The following is a 21,843-nucleotide window of genomic DNA, read 5'->3' as shown; positions in this document are numbered from 1 at the left end:
AATTGGTCAAGCTCTGATGGACTGTTACTGCTGCTTGAAACCTGTTATAAGTACAGCCTTCTGGTGATTTTAATGTTGTGTTCTTTATTATGCGACTTGACTGCATTTCGTATGCGGCCATGGCATTTCCTGTGTAGCTATTGTATGTGCCCTGGGATGATTCTAATGAATAAACCCAATGAATAAATAACAGTTTATTTAATTATTCCACCTGGTGCCAAAAAGATGGAAGTTTTGGTGGCAGAAAGATTTATTTGGGAAGAGCATTCAACAACCAGGGCACCATTGTCAAAAATGTCCTCTCCCTTGAAGCTGAATGGCATACCCTGAAAGGAGACGGCATAGAGCGAAAGACCATGGAAGAGGATCTAAGAGCACAGGCCAGTTTGCAAGGGCAGTACTATATATATATATAAAACCCATACAATTGAACTGGGAGCTTACCAGAGGAAAAACCACTGTGGACAGAGCATTATTGTTCTGTTGGCTAAGCAAAGGTTTTCCACTTCTGAAAAATGTAGACCCCTCAGCTACACAACTACCTATCTACCAAGAACCCATATATCCCCAACAGCAGCAAGAATGCTACTAGCCCAGAGACGGAAGGAAGGAGAAATACCAACAAAAGAAACATGGCAGATGAAACTGATGGAGTATGTGGAGATGGCGAAACTGACCAGGAAGATCTGAAACCAGGAAGATCAAGTATTTTCTAAAGACTGGAATAAATTTGTAATTTATTTAAAAGACCACTGTAAACAGTTAAAATCTTTGGCAGGGGTGTAATGATACTTGTAATGTGGAATTATTTATGGTAATTATGTTTATATAATAGACGGATAATGGTAAAAGATGCAGCAAATTTAAATTTAAATATGGAGGGAGGGAAGGAGGTCTGAAGGTGCAAAAGAACCTTGTATTTTAATGTTTGAAATGGTTATGTTTTATATGTATAAAATTATCAAAAACTCAATAAAGAATTATAGAAAAGAAAAAAATAACTCGTATATCCCCCTTGTTTTGCTGCTTGCCTGGGATTGTCAGGAACCAGGTATGCTATAATACATGGCTAATTAGTACAAATCAGAAGTCCTTGTTTGAGTTCTTGCCACAAACTCACCATGTGATCTTGTGAAGGGGGCACCACATCCTAGCCTCATGGCATACAATATGAGAAAAATAATGCTCTCCTTTCAGGGCTGTTTGAAGGATGACAGCAACACTGATAAGGCATATATGAAGACTGCCCAAAAGCACTGTGTTAAATATTATGGGTCACAAGTTGTGCAGGCCAGCAGTAGCACAAATAGGAAGTGCTTCCTTCATTTCATCATCTTTCTAATCTGTATGCTTTAATCAAGTGTGTCATTATCTAGCTTCCTTCCCACAACCTGCCCACAAGAGGGAGTAAAAAAGAAAACAGAAAAAGTCCTAATAACAAAACTGCAAGATTTGCAAGCCAAACCAGAATAAACAAAAACTAACATCTTCACTTAATGCATGGGAAAGGAGGGCATTTAAAAGAGAGAGAAAGTGTGTGTGTGTGTGTGTGTGTGTGTGTGTGTGTGTGTATTCAAGATTTTATTATGCTGTGCAGCATTTATTTATTTCTGCCATGTGTATTTAATAGAAGTTTGAAGTGCTTTATTTTCCTTTCCAATGCATTATTAAATTTCTTCCACCCACCTTGCATAATTTCCAGGCCTTGTTCTTAACAATAGAGACATTTCCTTCATGCACTCTCAACCTGAAAAAAATTATTTGCAGCCTACATACAAGAATTCCATCCACCATGGAAAAAAAAGAGCTGGAAGGAACTTTCAGTTCAAGCCCTCAAAGAAAATTTGGATAGAGTCTACGTAACATAGCCTCAAACGGCAGAAGGCTAAAACAATGTAAAATTCAACAAGGCTAAGAAGAACCAGTGTGGACCATATAAGCCTTGTTTTCTCCCATTTTGTATGCAAGAATGACTTCAATGCATGAGGAGACCCAACTGGATTCAAAGGGGATCACAATTTGAACAGGAGCTAGCAAGTTGAAAGGAAAGAAATCAAATTGCATTTCAGATATGACTTACAGTGTTGCTCAGTACAAAAGGTGGCAGGAAGGTATGGAGTAGAAAGTTGGGACTTGCCATGTTCTTCTGGTCAGGTTAACCAGGGAAGGGAGTAAGGTTAACTCCGCTTCAGGAAGAAGGCAGGGCCAATCAGGAAAAAAAGACCATTTATGTTCTTCCTGTAAAGGAGGCACCTTCCAGTTTCACAGCTTGACTTCAGCACAAACATTGCTTATAGATAAAAGGCTATGGCCAGATTAACTACTATTTTGTTGATGACAAATGTAAAGAATATGGGGAGCTAGGAAGTGGGAATCCAACAGTGTGTCCAACTAAGTCACTTGGAACAGCTAAGAAACACAACCTTGCTGCGCCAGTTCAAAATTTATGCTTTTATGGTGTTTTAATTTATTTAATTGTACTTTTTGGTGTGGTATTTTTCTTAGTGATTTTTCCCCCTCTTGTAAATAAATGATTGTTGAAAGCCAGGGCCATAAATAGCCCTGAGAGCAACAAGGTGTTATGGCATGCCACCAGCAGTCACAGGGATACTGGTGTGTGTGTGTGTTTTCAATTTAAATGAGGAAAAGTAGGAAAAGGCCCCTTCTCAGAAATGTTAAGTCACAGGAGAAAAAAAAATGTGTGTGTGTGTGTGTGTGTGTGTGTGTTTATTATTAAGAAACCCTGAACATGTAAGTGGAAATGGGACAGAGCAAACTGATGGAGCATTCATTGGAAAGGGGAACAGAATGGGACTAGACTCGTGAACCCATCCATAGCAACTGCTGAGAAGGTTCTGTCCTTGGTACCTGTTAACCATATTGTTATAATGGTGGACCTAATGGCATAGCATGATATCCAGATAGGTTCATTAGGGTATATGTGGTCCTTCAAATAGCCTGGCCCCAAACCAAAAAGACCTGTAAAAGTTAATACGAGTACTTTGAATTTAGCTCAGGAGCAAACAGGTATGTATTATAAGTTGGGTGTTACATGCACAGATCGCTTATCCCCACCAGATGTCTGGCATCTGCAATCTGTATCTGCTGAAGATTCTTGACTGTTTTCAGAGGCAGCCCACACACAGAGTCTGGAAGCAACCAGTGTGTGTATGATTGTAGCCAAATCTGCTTTCTTTGGGTGGCTTCCTGCTTTACGGACATTCTCCACAAACTAACAAAAATCATACCCTGGTACGGCATTTGCTGTCTTGCTGTCTTATCATAAAGCTTGTTATCTACTATATATATCATCAAACTCTAAACAATGCTACTGAATAGCTAACTATTCTCCATAGTGTTAGCTCCTCCCCAATTTGTATTCTTTGCAATTACCTCTGCTGAATTTCATTCCATTCAGTTCTCCATATTGTCAAGACAATTTCAAATCCTAATACTATCCTCAAGGGTATTTGCAGTATATCCTCCTTTTATGTCAACTGCAAATTCCCTAAAGTGCACAAGCTCTTTTTCTTTGGTAAAGTCGTTATCAAAAGCATTAAACAGGACTGGATACAGGTGCAGATTGTACAAGGAATATACAAGCTCTGGGTACCACGGTGGCTAAGCCTGAAATTGGACAGCATTAGTTTCAGATGGAATTATTCATATAAAGGTCTTTAACAAGTCTAAAACATAACTTATTAGACACTAATTCCTCCCCTATTCTATAACTAAATTTATTATCTTGGCTAATGTAGACATTGCCTTTATTTTGGTGGTCAAAATTTCCACCTTCAGTACAGATAAGAAGCCAGACATATAATTAACCCAAAGCAATAGCAACAATTTATGCTACAGACAACATTAAAGATCACACATTTTTAAATTTCATAATAATAATTGTAATTCTCCCCTGCTGCTGCAAAGTGACAGTTTATAATAATTTAATTTGACTTAGTGCATTCAAAGACAATGCATTGGGGTCTATTCAATGCTATTCTGAGGGAGGATAACTTAGTTGGAAACAGCCCATTGTTTCTTGCCAAGTTGAAAGGACATCTTTTAAGAAAAGCATCTGCTAATCTCTTCCTAAAGGATGTCAAGCCATTAGATCTACCATTTCTCTTCTTAGCGGATCTCATCATGAAAGTAGATTAAACTTGCTCCAGAAGATTAATTCTGCTATTGAACCTTCCCAAGGGGAATTTCACAAACCCCTCAAGGAACCAGCTGGGGTTGTGGGGAGACATTCAAACTCTTTCCTAAACTGTCAGCTTTTGTAAAATCTCTGGCTCTTTTATTTCAAGATTCCACATATAAAGATGTGCTCTTCAATTTTACATATTTGAATATGCAGAAAATACACTAACAATCTAGTTGCTCAATAAGAAATAAGCTTGTCCTAAACTAAGGAGTCTGCTTGGCACATAATTTTAATTTTAAAAACAAACTAATATTTTATCAGGACTATTTCATATGTTCAGATAATTATATTTCTACTACAGTGGGACCTCAGGTTAAGTACTTTGTTCCGGAGGTCCGTACTTAACCTGAAACTGTTCTTAACATGAAGCACCACTTTAGCTAATGGGGCCTCCTGCTGCTGCCGCGCCACCGGAGCCCGATTTCTGTTCTCATCCTGAAGCAAAGTTCTTAACCTGAAGCACTATTTCTGGGTTAGCGGAGTTTTTAACCTGAAGCGTATGTAACCTGAAGCGTATGTAACCTGAGGTACCACTGTATACCCATATTGGCCATGATCCCTTGGCTAAGCATATCCTATGTCTCCACAACAAAGTTTTGACAAGGGGTTTGAATATGAGGCTTTTTAACCTGGTTTAAGGGGTTTGCCCAAACACATTCCCTCCTATTACTGTTCCAATTACTATGTACTACAATGATCTATCCTTGTTTAAGAGAATTTCCTCAAGATCACCCAGCACAGATTTAAATCCTTAGCTTGCTTTAGCTATTTTTAAGCAAAACATACTCAAGCAAAAGAGGGTGCAAAGAAAAAGCATGAGGCTGGTGAAAAGGAGTTCACCGACCAATTTGACAAAATCTCTTTTGACTGGACTCTAGAACTAGGCTGGCACAGTCAGTACAATCAGTAACCACTAGTTTGTGATGTCAGGCAAATTCAGCACTGGCCTGCAAACAATGGATGTGATAGAACTACCCTGACTGATTTTAGTTAAGCCCTAGTGACTGAATCTTGCAATGTTATCTATCTATCTATCTATCTATCTATCTATCTATCTATCTATCTATCTTGCTTTGTACATTTTTATCCTGCTTTTCCTCAAAGGACTCAAGGCAGTGCTCAAAGTTCTCCTCCTGAAATTCACAATATCCCTGTGAGACAGGTAAGGTTGGGAGAGAGTGAATGGCCCATGGTCATGCAGCGAACTTCATGGCTGAGTGGCGACTGGAACCCCAGTCTCTCCAGACTTAATCCAATACTCCAACCACTCAACAGGAAAAGGGTTTAATCCAATTTCCTCAGAAAGATGTTGGGCTTATCACCCTGTGTATGAAATATGGTCATCTGTCTTTAATATACTTTCAGTATGTTAAACTTTCAACTTTCAGTTGAAGGAGCACATTTCTCCATGTGCCACAACCCATAGTTTATGACTGGGAGATGAGACCCTTCTCTCAGCACTCCTGCTGTGGGTGGCAATGAGGATGAGAACACAAGAGAAATCTTTCTCTACTGCAGCACCCCATCTTTGAAACTCCCCCCTGGGGAGTCTCCTTCTCTGGCCATGTTTAGACGGAATTTAAAGACAATTTTTATTTGTTCATTTCTTCAGAAGACTGGAAGATTCAGGCACTACAGGTCTTAAAAACCTGCCATTTTCATTGTTGTTTTGGATAAGGTATTTTCAGACTTTATGTTGTTAGCTGGCCTGGGCACCCTTCATTTAGGAAAGGAAGAATATAAACTTAATAAATTAAACATAAAGCTTCGACAAATGTCCTGAAATCATGGTAGCATTTGCACTTTTCCTCTTCTACTTCTGTGCTACATCCACTTACTGCTCTTGGATTCTTATATTAGTCATTGGATGTGGATCATGAGCAAAATGATTCTTTGGATAACTATAGTCTAAAAAAAGGTTCCATTCTTTGCTAATCAGAGACTAATACACCTAGATTTACACCACCCGAGAACTGCAGCTGATAATGAGGCTAAAATAGTACTCCAAATTATGGGATCACCAAAACTTAATACTTGCAGGCTTTAGTTATGAGCAAAAAAATAGGAGAGCATTTATGCTTGGTTATCTTAATGTTCTGTCATTTTGCTAAGTGGCCCATTTAGTAAAGCTCACTTAATGAACAGCTTTGTGCCTGTGGAATCAAAAGAAACATATCTGTGGACTATATTCTTTCATATTAGTGAGAGGCTAACACTTCCTTTCTTAAGAACTCTAACAATAAGGCACACTGAAATACTGTTATCTTGCGGTTTATGGGATGACTCTTATTGCACTACTAAAGAGGTAGATTTTTTTTTTTTAGTCTTCAATACAAATTATAAAGCAGATGATAAAATAAATTTTCTATTGGCTCCCCTGTTAATCTTATGTTTTCTTTGTAAATTCATTATCCGAAGTCTATCACCTTTTACTGTTCTGTGACTATGATAAAATATGTCTCTCCCACTAACCACTACACTATGAAGATTTACAATACTTGCATCTGCTGAACTTAGCTGTTGCCAACAAATAATTCCTCACCCAAGAAGGCTAACATCATGTATTAGTTTTCCCCACCCCTCTCACAGTGCTGGGGACCCTAAGAACTAATTTAGGTGCTTACTAAAGGACGTGGACTAGAATTTTATAACAGGGAAGCCCACAAGTTACTTTTAGAAGTCCTCTTTAATTTCAAAAGTAACTACCTAGTTGCATGAAGGGGTAGCTGTTAGAAAAATCCATGACCAAAGGTGATCAAAATGGTTGCATACTTCCTCTAATTCCAGCCAAAATGCAAACATTGTTTTACAGTGCCATGATTAGACATTAACACATTGAAATACAGTTTCAGGTTTTGAGAAAATAAGATGAACTAGCTCAAAATTTGGTAAAAGTAATGTTTCCATTATTCAAAATTTTGACAAATGAAATTTAGATAAGTAACTATGGCCAGAAAACATGCACACACTTTGCCTGCAATAATTCAATGGTACATTTCACGTGAAACATTTCTTTACACAATGTTTGCTACAGTAATATAGCGGTAAGACATGTGACCATGTGTTCACTAGAAAAGAACATTTAAAGGGGGGAGGGGTGAAGCAAATAAATCTGGACACAAATTAATTTCATAGTCAAAGTGAGAAATAAAACTTACTTCAATACTGAAGTACCCTCTGTCAACATAGTCCCCTAGAAAAAGGTATCGTGTGTTGGCAGGAGAGCCTCCCACTTCAAAGAGCTTCATCAAGTCAAAGAATTGTCCATGGATGTCCCCGCAAACTGGAAGATAGAGAGACACAAGTGGAAAGACCAATTTATACAGAACATTATGAACACAGCTATACTTCAAAATCTTTACCTAGGGCTTATTGTAATGTTTTAGGGCCTAAACAACTTGCATCAGACCTGTCTAATGTGGTATTGCCTACAATGGGTGCACTGGCATGATCCACCAAACTAGGCTTCCTATGGTTGAGTCTGCAGATGTTGGACTACAACCCCCAATAACCTTAGCGTTGTATGGTCAAGGAATCCGGGGATCTGGATCGTGTCCAAAGCCCAGAGAGGGGCTAGGGCCATGCCAGGACCCCCTGAGAAACCCAGGGGTGAACACCAGTCAATATACATTGATGGAGTTCCCCCTGCTGGTTGTTTACTCTTCCCGGCTTCCTGCAAGGTGGGGCAGGAGCCAGATATAGTTTTGATACCAATGCCTACGTCAATACCAGTCACATTTGTGTATTTTAATAAAGTTGTGGCCAAAATTTGCCCATTAACATTTAAACTAAATTCTGTCTCCACTTTCCATGGGGGAAGAGTTTTGGGGCTCGAAGCACAAGTTCTAGTGTTCTGAAGGGAGGGGAAACTTTTATCTGTCTACTTTCTTCTTGTTATGCATAATTCTATACATAATTCTTCTTGTTATGCATGATTTTATACCACGCCACCTCTTTCTCAAACTAAAATGTCCCAATATTGCAAAACCTTTCCTTATAGGGGAGTTGCTCCACTTCCTTCATCATTTTGGGTTGCCCGTTTCTGAACCTTTTCCAACTCTACAATGTCCTTCTTGAGTGAGATGACCAGAACTGTACATAGTATTCAAAAAGCGACTGCACTATAGACTTGTATAGCATTATCATGAGATCAACAGTTTTATTTTCAATTCCTTTCCTAATGATTCCCAGCACCAAATGATTTTCTCTCAGCTGATGCACACTGGGATTAAATCTTCATTGAGCTATCGTCAACCCTAAGGTCTCGCTCCTAGTCAGTCACTCACTGACAGTTCAGACCCCCTCAGTGTATATGTGAAATTAATAACCCCCCTACATGCATCACTTTACTCTTGTCTACACTGAATTGCATTTGCCATTTTACTGCCTTTTCACTCAGTTTGGAGAAGTCCTTCTGGAGTTCTTTGTAATCCCTTCTAACAATCCTGAACGGTTTTGCATCATTAGCAAACTTGGCCACTTCACTGGTTCACACTTCTTTATTTACGGAGATCATGCACTACTGAGTGATAAATGTCTCAAAATTAGGACTTAGAAGAAAAAAAGCCACTTATTTACAGGGAAAGAAAATTATGGTGTAGTACAAGTGCTTTTAACAAGGTTGCACTAAAATTTACCATGCCATATAATACAAACATTACTCATATTTTATTGTCTTTCCCCCCCACAGCATTGCAAATGCTACCCTGACTCACTATCTAAAGGAAAACTGCAAATTAACCTTCTTTCCCCTCCTCTAATCATTAGGACAGCCCTTGCCTGACAGCTACAAGAAATCAATGTGGCAACTACAGCAATGGGGATGTTCTTGGAGCCCTTACTCGCATTGGTTGATATATGAAACCAATGTTACTACTGTTAAAGCAAATTTTTCCTCCTATTCTTCTACATCTAGTAAGTGGCTTGAGGATTTCAAAACACAAAACTTATGTGTGTCAACTTTATTCTAATTCTATTGCTCTGAGCTCATTGGTGGCCATTTTCATGTTATTGGTCTGCCATAGATTTCCAATAGTTATATCCCACCTTTGAAAGAATATGTAATAAACACAGCTAAATGAGGAGAAGGAAGAAGTCATGAATATTTGAGGGGGGAAAGTTACTGCATCTTCAAAAACAGCAATCCAAAAAGAAAAACAGCAGTAGTCATATGTAAATTTAAAAACAAGAGTTCTTAAAATGCCGGTTGAAATAAAGCAGTTTTTGCTGTATGAGAGGGTAGGTGTAACCACTGTGTGATAAAAGGGTAGAACACTTGGGACTTTTTCATTTAGATAAAGGTGAGTCAAGGAGGATGACAGAGGTGCGTAAAATTTTGCATGGTGTGGAGAAAGCAGACCGGTAGTTTTTCTCCATGTTTCATAGTACTGGGTCATCTGATGAAACTGAATTGTGGGAAATTCAGGACAGAAAAAAAGAGGACTTCTTCCTACAGCACATAGTTAAACTATGAAATTCTCTTCCAACAGATATCATAGTGGTCACCAACTTGGATGGTTTTGGAAGGGGATTAGAGAAATTCCTGAAGGAAAAAGCTATCAACTGCCTCTAGTGGATACTACTGAACACCACCTTCTAGCAACCAAGAAAAGATACCTTGCTTGTGGACTTCCCCAGAGGTATCTGGTTGGCCACAAGGAGAAGAATCCCGTACTAGATAGGTCTTTCAACAGAAGCCAGCAGGGCTTTTTAGATTTTTAGAAGGGGCTCAGGATTGTTCTCAGGTAAGCCCGCATAAGGAAGAAAATGTCAGTGAATGAAATGCATCCATAGTTTACTATATAAAAAGCAATGCCAGGTATATACAGAGATCAGGCAGTCAAGGCAAGCAGTAGAAGGTAGTGGTGTTGGCCTTCAAACTTTAAATATGCAGAGCCAATATGAACATAGTAAACATCATGAGATGAAGCGGGTCTGAAACATAGCCACACATTTCAGAGGACAATAGGAAACAGGGAAATTTGTTGTATAACCAATATAACCTTCTTATATTCAGAAGCCAGAGACACTGTTTTCAACAAGGGTTACTCCCAGGTAAGCATAGATAGGATTTATGACTAAATCAATAATAAGCTTCTATCCTTTCCTCATTCATAAAACAACTATTTGTTCAAATAATCAAATCCAACATTAAATAAATGACATCAAATGCAGAATTAGCTTATAGTGAAAAATAGAACTCCAAATAAAAAAACCCTACATACTTTATCCCATCTCCAGTAAAGAGAACCAATAGCTAACCCTTGCATTCCAATAAAAAATAATTATTAGACAACTTAATTAAAACAAGTATTTAAAATCTAATGAAATGTCTTAAGATTCTATTTTTTTTATCAAAAGCAATTTCTGTAGCTCCTATTAAGAACATTGTGATTTCTCTGCTCTGCACAATTTAGTTTAATAAAGCCATTAGATCCATTTTACCAGCTTACCTCTCAGTTAATGCAATCAAAATGTATACACAGTACAACTTTATTATGACAGAAAATACATTTTGAGAGAAAGAGGAGGAAAAAATCGGCACAGTAGGAAAGTATCTGAATGCAGTTATCCTTTCATGATCTGATTTCTTCAATGGCTGCAAATGGATGCAATATTATTTATTGGGTTTCGAGATGAAAGCTTGCTTTGCCGCCCACAGATACTTATTAAATATTTTATCTTGAAAGCTGCAAAAACAGAGCCCAAGGGCTTTTAGAGGAGAGCTCTCCCGTTTAACTTACAGGGAACACTCTTCTTGCTATTATGCTACAAGCTGCTATTGGCCCTGCCACTCTGGGGTGAGGCCAGGCCAAATAGGCTCCTTTGCCTTCATGAAAACACACATGCTCAGACAGTCTTCAGTCACATGGCATCATAGTGCGACATCCGTATGAGGAAAAAACCCCACACCAAGTGGTTGAATTTAAGCCCTTAACAGCTGCTCCTTGTGGTTGTTTCTGGATAAGAACTAGTATATCCCACAGTGAAATTCTTAAAAGAATCCCTCTCTTAACTGAATTGCATTGCAGCTGCACTATGTCTCTCCCATCAATTTACAGACCATCTTGCACCCTGGTGCCATTTAAACAACACAACTTTTTCTTGCACACACCCTTTTCTCTTCATATCTCCAAAACTCTCTGCCACAATGAGTTGTCATGTGCATCAGCAATGCTGTAGTATATAGCAGCGAAAATATATTTATATTTGTTTCATGCTGTAAAGCAGAAATTGCTTCCACGCTTCAAGTTGTTTTAAGGGGGTAACTTGACAGATTGCACAAGCTGCAACCCATCCCATCTAGATGCAAAAAAATAGGTTCTTCATCAAGCATATATTTGATGGTTGGCTGAAATAAATGACTGGGGTGGTGCATTTGGCTCTGGTGCCACATTCTGTGTTAACAGTTACCACTTCCTCCTCCTGCTTCCTGTCTTATCAAAGCAGCTTCAAGCATGCCAGAGTTTGTTTTGTACATGTGCACACAAGAGGCCGGGTCACATATGGAAGAGTGCATTCTATATTTTTGGCTGAATTCCACTGGCTAATCTAAAATCTGCAGTGTGAGCTACAAATAAAAGGGGATCCATCATCCCCAGATAAAATCTCAATGGGATAGTTCTACAAAGAATGGGAAACATGAATGGGAAATGAAACAAGGAGGTTTAGAAACAGTTGCTGAGTCCATGGCATCCTTTCTTCAGGAGACACTGAATTTCAGAGCAACTTGCTGTTATTACTCTTACAGCCAATTACAAAGATAACTATGAGGTATTTAAAACCTCGTAGTTTACTCTCATTTTTGTCTATGGGCAAGAGGAAAGCAACAGTTACAACCTATATGTTCAAAGAGGCCACCACAGCTGGACTTGCTTGACACATACATTCCATCGGTAGATAACCTCATTGTTTGTTAGCAGTTTACAAACATAAGATCCAGCAAAAGGCATATCTAATCCAGCATCCTGTTTTTTACTGTGGTTAACCAGATGCTGTGTCTCAGCCCACAGGCAGGACATAAGCTTGCCCAGGAAAGATACGACTGCACCCAGCTTTTGACAGTCTGCTCCACAGAAGGGTTCTATAGACCTTCATCAAATCAGAAGGAAACTGAGAAAATGCTCCAAAATGGTAAAGAAAACATTCAGATACAGTATGATTTCCAGTGCTGAGCAAGTACTGACAGATACACACAGCTGACAAGACCATGTGCTGCCAAAACTAAAATTTCACAAGTAGCATCTTGTTGTCAAAACTGATGTTTAAGCCCTGTGCATCTTTTTGTATTACACCTCCCTGCAAGAGATTTGCTAAAAATAAAAGAAAGCCTAGCCTGCTTAGATAGCATCTTTATGTTCCATGAAGCATGTCTAATAACTTTATCAAGGACATTTATGGACATTTGCAACATCACGTACATCGCAAACAGTACACAGTCAACAATAAATAGGGAGAGAACAAGAAAACATGCATTCAATAACTCTTTTTCTGAAGAAAATTGTTTGGGGTAGGCTTGTGTCAGATGAATTAATATGACATTAAGCACATTATTAAGAGGGACCATATAACACCGGTCTTGAAAGACCTACATTGGCTCCCAGTACGTTTCCGAGCACAATTCAAAGTGTTGGTGCTGACCTTTAAAGCCCTAAACGGCCTCGGTCCAGTATACCTGAAGGAGCGTCTCCATCCCCATCATTCTGCCCAGACGCTGAGGTCCAGCGCCGAGGGCCTTCTGGCGGTTCCCTCATTGCGAGAAGCAAAGCTACAGGGAACCAGGCAGAGGGCCTTCTCGGTAGTGGCGCCCGCCCTGTGGGACGCCCTTCCAGCAGATGTCAAAGCGATAAACAACTACCTGACATTCAGAAGACATCTTAAGGCAGCCCTGTTCAGGTAAGTTTTTAACGTGTGATATTTTACTGTATTTTTGATTTTTATGGAAGCCGCCCAGATGGGCGGGGTATAAATAATAAATTATTATTATTATTATTATTATTATTATTATTATTATTATTATTATTATTATATTATAGGGAGAGATTATCTAAATGAATTATCTAAAGATTTATTTGTTTACCAAAGACCTAAAGAATTTTGCCCTGGAAGGTTTTGATACAATGTAAGCTTGAAACCTGAGTCCAATTGATTGTCCAATTTTCTACAAAATCAGTAATGAATTTCTGAAGAGAACTGTTAAGAATTTGTCATGCATCCTCTGATAAAGTACTCTCAGAGCATCCTGGGATTAATAAACTGAATTGGGGAAAAATGGAAAAGTGTATTGTTAGATGTCCTCCCATGATCATATGAATTTCCTTATATGAATTTGCCAATAAAACCTTTGAATAAATACAAACAGCACAGCAGAAATTCTTTGTGAACCTATCAGGCTCATAAGGGGTTGGCATTTAAATGACTCTTTTTCTTCTTAGAAATATTTTCACAGGGTGGGGCAGCACAGGCTACATTTGCGTGCCGTCTTCATTTCCCCAGAATGCCTTTGGGCCATGTGTGACATTCTGAGGAAATGACAATTGCCGAAGCTTGAGACTTTGTGCCAGCTGATGCTTCCCTTCAGGTATTTCTCATTCTCTTTGCCCTCCCAATTTTTTGCATGGATGTTGCAAGTGGTGTGCTTTGAAGACTTCAAGCTCTGCTCTGAACTAAGGGACACATTCAGAATTCAAATCAAAACCAGCCCCAGCATCTCCAGTGTTTTGCTGATGGCTCCCTGGGACTCTCCTGTGCCTCCAGCTGTGGAACATCACAACAGCTTCTTGTTCCCTCCCAGAGACATATTGTACTCCTTTTCCCTCCTGGCTAGTGTACACCCCCCTCCTCAGCCTTGGATGGATCCATGGCTGGCCAAACGTAGCTGAGTGGTGTACACAGCCTCTCACAGGATGAAGAACTCAAGCTGCTTGTAGACAATGTGCTTGGAGTCAAAGCCCAAACCAGGAGCAGTAAGTTAGGGAGTCCTGCCCTGGCACACCCACTGATTCCACTCAAGGTTTAGTGGAGGGAACAATTCACCCATGGCACCTCTCTTTACTCGATCCCCCCCCCCCTTACTAAAAAAGATTGGGAGAAGTGCAGCAGGGAATTTGCAAAGTGATCTCTTTCCAGCTGCATTTGCCTCTTGTTAAGAAGCCAAAACAGCAACATCATCATCATCAACAACAACAACCTGGCGGTGTGACTGATGATGTAGCATTAGGCTGGCCAGATAAAAGTTTCCAAAGTAAGAGACACTGGAGCTATTGATGTCTGAAGCACATCTGTGCAAGAGTGGATGGGCAGAAAGGGAGAATCCAGTCCGTTCAAAGAGATCTGGGATGTTTTGAAATACCGGGTGCTCTTCTTTAAAAAGATAATTACACCCCCTCTGCCTACCATTGCTCCCTTCAAAGTATCAGAAGGATCTGTGAGAAACACACATAATCTGGCTGTGATGTTTCTTACTTGGCATTCTTTACTCTACTCTGTGACTCTCTGCTGGGACCTCCCTGTGATCAAATGCCTTCTGAAGTGCTTATTTTGCTCCTACCATGGCTATAGAGAAAGAATAGAACTCACACACTTATTTAAAGTGCCTCTGTTTTGATTTGTTGAAGAAAACTACTCTTCGCGATGAATGCATCCTTTCAAACATGGACTGGATCTCAGATCAAACCTAAAATGGAATGCAGGAGAGAGCATGGGAGACTTCACTAGATCAGATTCTACTTGATGTTATATGGGTTTCAGATTACACCTAGCAGTCTCTCATCATGTGGAAGTAAAAAACTGACTGTCTCTAAGCATATATGTGTTTCTGTGTCTCCAGAAGTCCTGTATAGCTGTAATTCACAGCACAATCCTATACATGTCTAGACAAGCTTCCCATTAAGAAACATATGTCCATGGTAGTGGTAGCAGATCGATGATAAAGATGATAACAGCAACAACAGCAGTATAGCTAACAAATTATCAAGGTTGTCAAGGGGGAAGAAACATTCACTGTATGTTTTGTATTGAAGTGAAGCAGGACAATGGGACTCCCTTGAGTCCTGTGTCCAAAATTACCAGAGCCGCACCACTAGAACAGATGCCATGGGATATTATTTGTATGGGACTACATAACCAGTGAGGTATCTGAAAGACACAATCTCTAACTGAGATCCTTCAAAACACTGAATAGTGCAGAAACCCTTTCCTTACATCTAGGTTCAGTGGCGTAGCGTGGGTTGTCAGCACCCAGGGCAAGGCAAGTAATTTGCACCCCCTAACCCGTGGATTTTGCGCCCCCTAACCCGTGGAGCACGCCCCCCCAGATGTTGCGCCCGATGCGGCCGGCCCCCCTGCACCCCCACGCTATGCCACTGTCTAGGTTAGATTACTACAACATGGCATACGTGGAGCTGCCTCTGAAGACTGTTTGGAAACTTCAGCTGGTGCAAAATTCAGCATCCAGGTTGCTCACCAGGACAAGACAGTTTGAGCATATAATGCCAGTTCTGGCCAAACTACACGAGCTGCCAGTTAGTTTCCAGGTCCAATTCAAAGTTCTGGGTTTTATCTATAAGGCATTAAATGCTTCAGGTTTGCAATATTTTAAGGACCACCTCTCCCCATATTAAGCAACCTAGACCATGCAATCACCCTCTGAGGCCCTTCTTCACATGCTTCCTCCATGAAAGGTCTGGAGGGTGGCAACACAAGAGAGGGCTTTTTTGTGGTGGCTTCTTGCTTGTGGAATGCTCTCCCCAGGGAGGCTTGGCTGGTGCCTTTGTTACATATATTTAAGCACCAGGCAAAAACATTCCTCTTCTCCCAGGCCTTTGGCTAATTAAACAATCCATGGTCTTCAAAACTCTCTCTCTCTCTCTCTCTCTCTCTCTCTCTCTCTCTCTCTCTGTGTGTGTGTGTGTGTGTGTGTTTGTGTCTGTGTGTGTGTGTGATGGATTTTGTCTGTTACTATGTTATTTTGTGTTTGTATATTATAAACCACCTTGTGATGCTCGGATGAAGATTGGTATAGAAATTTAATAAATAATAATAATACTGAATCCAGTATAAACAATCCAAAGGACAATTGTTGTGCTGCACTCTATGCAATTCCTTAATACATGGAGCAGAACAAGACTATCAATGGATTCATTTTATCAGTCTGTTGCTATCCTTTACAGAGTATCTATAGAGAGTATAAAAACATATTAAGGAAATAATATATTTGGCAGTATTCACTTCATGACGTTTTAAAACGGAAGTGCTCTCAAACACAACTGAACCCTTTGTTAACAAAAATATACTTTTCATCCTTCTCATGTGTTATCAGACAGGGCTCTGTTTAGATATTCCAGCCACTGGAATCGAGATTATTAATTATTAGGAGCAAGGTTTATTCAGCAGTAAAATGATTTCTCCAGAACAATCTGTCATTCCTGCTTGCTTGTGGTTTTTTGAAGGATGGCCTATTTCTGACCCGCTAAGAAGTGGACAGTTAATTAATTTTACATGGTCTCATTCTACTGCTGGTTTGTGAGCCAGCATAATCTACAGATTTACTTAAAACACACACTAGTGTAGTTGGGGAAAAAAAAATGCTTAACTTTGGTTTTACATGTTTTTGATGGATTCCCTGCTCTTCAAATAATAAACTTCTTTGAGATCCTTCATTCAGTCAAGACTGTGTGTAAATTAGGATTGTGAGATGATGCACAATAAGGAGGGCTTGAAAAAGCACATAGTTGGTAGCCGACAGTAGAATTCAAACACAACAACAGAGATTTATTAAAACAAATGGCACCAACTTTAGCCATAATCCAGAAAAGGTGAGGCAACTATCTATGTTCAAATGCTTTCAGACGAACAGTTAGACATGTCAGTATTTTTTAATATATCCCAATGAAATAAACTGAATGTAAGAATGTTTAACTGTGGGTGAAGCTGATGTTTTTGTGTTTGTGATTGTATCATTGATTGCTGTGTTATTGTGGGGTTGTTTGGTTGCCACTATGCTGGGATATTTGTGGACACAATTTGCACCATCCTAGAGTCACTGGTGATGAGCGCCGCAACCCCAGAGTCAGTCACGACTGGACCTAATGGTCAGGGGTCCCTTTACCTTTACCTTAGGGTCACTGGTGAACACTTTTTCTGAGTGTCTAGAGATGGAAGCATCTTGACTGCAATGGATGTGGGAACTTACATAGATTCATGAACACTATCATGAGTGATATTAGTATTGCAGGACATTAGCAAAGACTGTTCCTGACTTGAGACAAACCAATTCCATTTCACTGGGGGTGGTGAGGAGAGGGTAACTTAATCTTGTTTTAAAACAGAACTCAATGCAACTCCCAACTAACTTGCTTATTGCCTGCTTCTGGGCAAAACTGGTCCTTTAGGATATCTTAGCAATCAATAATTTTCTTTCCCATCAAGAGCAATATATAATAAAAAATAAATTAATATATGTAAACTTTGCAAAAGTAGTACAATCAGTTTCTTGTAGAGGGTTTGTCTGCTTGATAATGAAGTGCTGATTCTTGTTGCTCACATGTGATCCTTTATTTACCAGTAATGGAATTGAAAGAATTTCAGCAGAGAGAACAGATGGACATTCCCAATGTGGATCTTGCTGTCCCCTAACATACTTGATATTCATAAATGGTGCTGTAGTGTCCAAGCAGTGTTCACTCTGCTCCATGTGCTGGGTTTCTACTGTACATAAGGTCTGTCTATGAGTTCAGCTATGTCACAGGGGCTAAAATGTGATCACTGGCCCGCTTTGCTTCTGTACATATACTAGAGCTTGTGAAAAAGCAAAATGGGTCATTAAGGCAATGATAGATCAAGGATGCAACTCTCCAGGACAACAAAAACAAAAGGATAAGGCTGACACAATGCAAGTAACATTATTTTGCCTTAGCCATTGTTAACATTAGTACTGTTGTCAAATACACAAGGCAGCCCACTTGAATTCCATGAAGGCTAATAGTAACATATACAAAGCCTGATTCAAAGTACAAGAGGCAGAAAATTATATCATTTCTATATGCAATCCCAGAAAGCCCCCTGGTTTGACACTTATAAAGGGAGGAAGAAGTACTTCAACTGCAGCAGTAGATAAAATAACTTTATTTTTCTTTTGTTTTGGTCATGCCATGATGCATGCCTATTTCTGCTGCTTGAGAAAGATGGAGGGCCCAGTGCTAAAGAGACAGGAGAGCCAGCAACAGTTAAGTGACCAAGTGTAGGCAGATACAGCCACACATCAACAGAATGGGTGTCAGATCCAGAACCACGAATCTTTTGATTCCAGAAGCATCAGCTTTTACCACTAGGCCAGCCTGAAAGGGCTTGGCAAATGTTGGACCTGGCCTGCTTTCCTGCACAGTCAGGACTTTTCACCTTGCCTCCTCTACTACATTGCTGCTGCAAATCTGGTTAAGCATTGAAGTGTAAGGATACCATCAAGGCTGCTGTAAATGTCAATCAGCCCTGCTCAGCTGGCTCTGTAAATCCCCTGGCAGAGCTGACTCATCAAGCAGAGCAACTCATCGCTATGAACTGGTCCACACATTATGCTACGTCTTAGCTGGTTTTAAGCCATGGATGAAATGTGAATATGCCTCCCGCCCCTGCGAGTGTTGTATGAACATGAGTCATGATTTGTTTCACAAACTATCATTTAATGTGAACAAGCAGTGTGCTGGTGCACATCATACAAAAGTTCCCTCGGTTTTCCTGCAACACGCCAGCCACACTGTGAACAAAATAAGCCAGGGTCTGGGTTTGCTGTTTTGTGTGAACCAAGGTTTTTTCTCTCTCCAAACCTTGAGCAATTTGTCTTCATTTACCACTCATGGTTTGATTGGGGGAAACAAACCACGGGTCTGGGTCTGAACAATGCAAGCAGGTTCTGGTTTGCTTCATCAACAGCATGGCAGCAGCAAGATCAGTGTAATAGTGTTGCAGAGACTTTTGAGCAGAATTCACATTAAACCATAATTTGTTTTAAATGATGGTTCAATGTGATGTGTGAAACAAGCCATTGTCACATATACACATATGACACTGTTGTTAGGGAGAGAAGGTTACCAAAAAAAGGGAACAGGATAATAACTTGCATACCACTCATGCCATGTTGACAAATGCTTATATGATCAGGGGCTTTGCCAGAAAGCAGTAAACTTTGCCACAGTTTGGCGCTATAGCTTGGTTCACACACATACACCATTTGATCAATGATTAGCTGAATGTATAGATTGAATGGATTTGTAAAAACTTGTGTAAAAGTTTCAATTGTGGTGTTGCAACTGTTAGGGCTCATTCACAATGCAAGTAACCGCTTGACCCTGTACCCATTAGCTGATAGAAATACAGTGGTACCTCAGGTTATATACGCTTCAGGTTACAGACTCTGCCAACCCAGAAATAGTCCTTCAGATTAAGAACTTTGCTTCAGGATGAGAACAGAAATTGTGCTCTGGCGGCGCGGCGGCAGCAGGAGGCCCCATTAGCTAAAGTGGTGCTTCAGGTTAAGAACAGTTTCAGGTTAAGTACGGACCTCCGGAACGAATTAAGTACTTAACCTAAGGTACCACTGTCATTAACCAGCCCTACATGTTGTCAATAGAGAATGAACACAGTACTCAAGTACTGTACAGTACATTTATGAAGTAGGAATGAGGGGCGGGGATGGAAATGAAGACACCTGCACGTAGAGTCCACATAGGCTTACAAATATGGAAGCAGCAGAAACTGAATGTCTATGAATACTTCTTATGTAAAGACATTTAGCAAGCAGCACTGACAATGATTTTATGCCTTCTTGCATGTACAGCAGCACATGGAAGACAGGACTTCAGGGCAACTAAACTGGCACATTTCAGATATGCTTCTCTGAAGTCCTTTGCTACAACGATAATCCCTCGATCTGAATGCTCCAAATGCTCTCAAGTACTGAATGGACAGAGGATTTGGAGTTTTGTTTGCTGGACAGCAGGAGAGGGTTTTTTTTCAATTAATAGAACAGCTATTACAGTAAATGGCTGGCAAGGGACAAGATGTCTCTACTTCTGCTCCTCCTAATGTAATTTGACCTTTCCACAGTGCACACATGGCAATCTCATCTCGGAGATCTTACACACTGATTGCACAACAAACAGACAGCAGAGAAAGGGGGAAGGGAGAGCTTCTTTGGTCAGTGTTTCCAATTCAGTTCACAGGAATGCCTATAGTGTCTCTGGAAACATTGTTAAGGCTAGCACAGAGCGAGGGATTTCGTAATGAACGGCTGTCTTATGGAAGCTTACAACATAAAGGATTGTTGGGGGCGGGGAGGGGGCAGCAAGAGAGAGTATTTATTTCTGTCCTGGCTTGAATAATTGTATCTTGAACAACTACAAAGGCAAAATATCCTGAAGTAGTTTAAAAATCACACCTTCCAAGCCCTACATCCTGGAGGGTATTTACTTGAACAAAAGCAAATAGTGCACAGTACTTTATTCACACCCTGTTTTATGTACTGGGGTGCCTTTTTAATTTTCAAAAAAATCAACATAGACTCATGAAGGCATTCCAGAGCTCTCCTTTCCTCTATGAAACAATCTGACCTGGATCACATGTTACAGTAAACCGAACTGAATGTACAGGTTTCTGGAGAAGAGATTGTAGCTGCTGTGCTCCTCCTTGGCCTTTTTTACTATGGTGCTGCACTGAGCTAAGTTTGGTTTAGTGTGCTGTCTGAACCCAGGCTCATGGGTTAAGCTCTTTCTCTGCTAATCATAAGCAAGGGATACACCTTGTCTGCAGCTTGTGGTTAGTGAGGAGAGAGTTTAGACACGAGTCCCAGTTCAGATGACACACTCAGAACAGTGTGGCAGTCAAAACAACAAGGAGGGAGGACAAAGTGGCCACAAGCTCCTCCCTGGCTGCCCAAACATTTCTGTGGTCTCGGAAGACTGACTTGCTATGTTGTGCAGACCGGACCTCTGTCTACACATGGTGGACATGGTGCGCAGAAAAAAACCTTAGTCTCAACATTATCCTTTTTAAAGTGATGAACTTAAGGTATGTACACACTTGTCTTCCAAGAGATACTAATCCTTTACTTTTTAATCTCCTTCTTCCAACCAGTTCACAGGTTTGCCTCCTGCTAGGACAATCTCTAGTCAATACAACCATTCCCAGTCATTCTGAAGACATAAAAGAGGAAAACAGCAACGCAACCTCCATGGCACTGACTATCTTAAGAATTCTCTTTCTGTTATTTTGACTAAAGAACCTGACATTTCCTTCCATAAACACCATGCAATAGGCTTTGAATGTACAAGCAGTGTGTATCTGGAGAGCAGTCCTTGCAGCAAAAAAAAAAAAAAAAAAAAAAAGGAGGGGGAGGAGAGAGAGTGGAGTCTCCCATAAACCATTGTTTCAAATCCTCTAAAATAGCAGTAGGCAAATTATCTCTCAAGAGAATACATTACAGGTAGCATACTCTTGTCAAATCCATGGGGGAAACCCCTCATATTTTATGAGTGATATCCAGCTGAATCAGAGTAGACCCGCTGAAATTAATTTAAGTCCATTATTTCAATGGACTACATTGAATTAAGTTCTACTCTGAGAAGACCCAATGAGATTACTACACT

At 40.1% G+C, this 21,843-nt stretch overlaps 1 protein-coding gene and 1 long non-coding RNA gene across 7 annotated transcripts in view; both read right to left on the bottom strand.

Annotated features, from left to right (window-relative positions):
- The window catches only part of PPP3CA (protein phosphatase 3 catalytic subunit alpha), a 185,760-nt gene that overhangs the window by 59,082 nt on the left and 104,835 nt on the right, over window positions 1-21,843 (bottom strand). For all 6 annotated transcript variants that reach the window (XM_083756625.1, XM_083756623.1, XM_083756620.1 and 3 more), the window contains exon 3: window positions 7,363-7,487. In XM_083756625.1, coding sequence (XP_083612751.1) covers window positions 7,363-7,487 — 125 coding nt within the window. The remainder of the gene's footprint in view (window positions 1-7,362; window positions 7,488-21,843) is intronic.
- On the bottom strand, window positions 2,482-7,145 carry LOC310852979. The gene is made up of 2 exons (XR_014568503.1): window positions 4,736-7,145; window positions 2,482-4,499 (listed from the first exon to the last, which is right to left on the bottom strand). It is a non-coding gene; the product is annotated as an uncharacterized lncRNA (long non-coding RNA).

Source organism: Podarcis gaigeae, assembly GCF_964106915.1.
Source record: "Podarcis gaigeae genome assembly, chromosome: 9".
Classification (NCBI taxonomy): domain Eukaryota; kingdom Metazoa; phylum Chordata; class Lepidosauria; order Squamata; family Lacertidae; genus Podarcis; species Podarcis gaigeae.
Note: the sequence above shows the minus strand (reverse complement) of the source record. Positions and strands in the feature narration are given on the sequence as shown.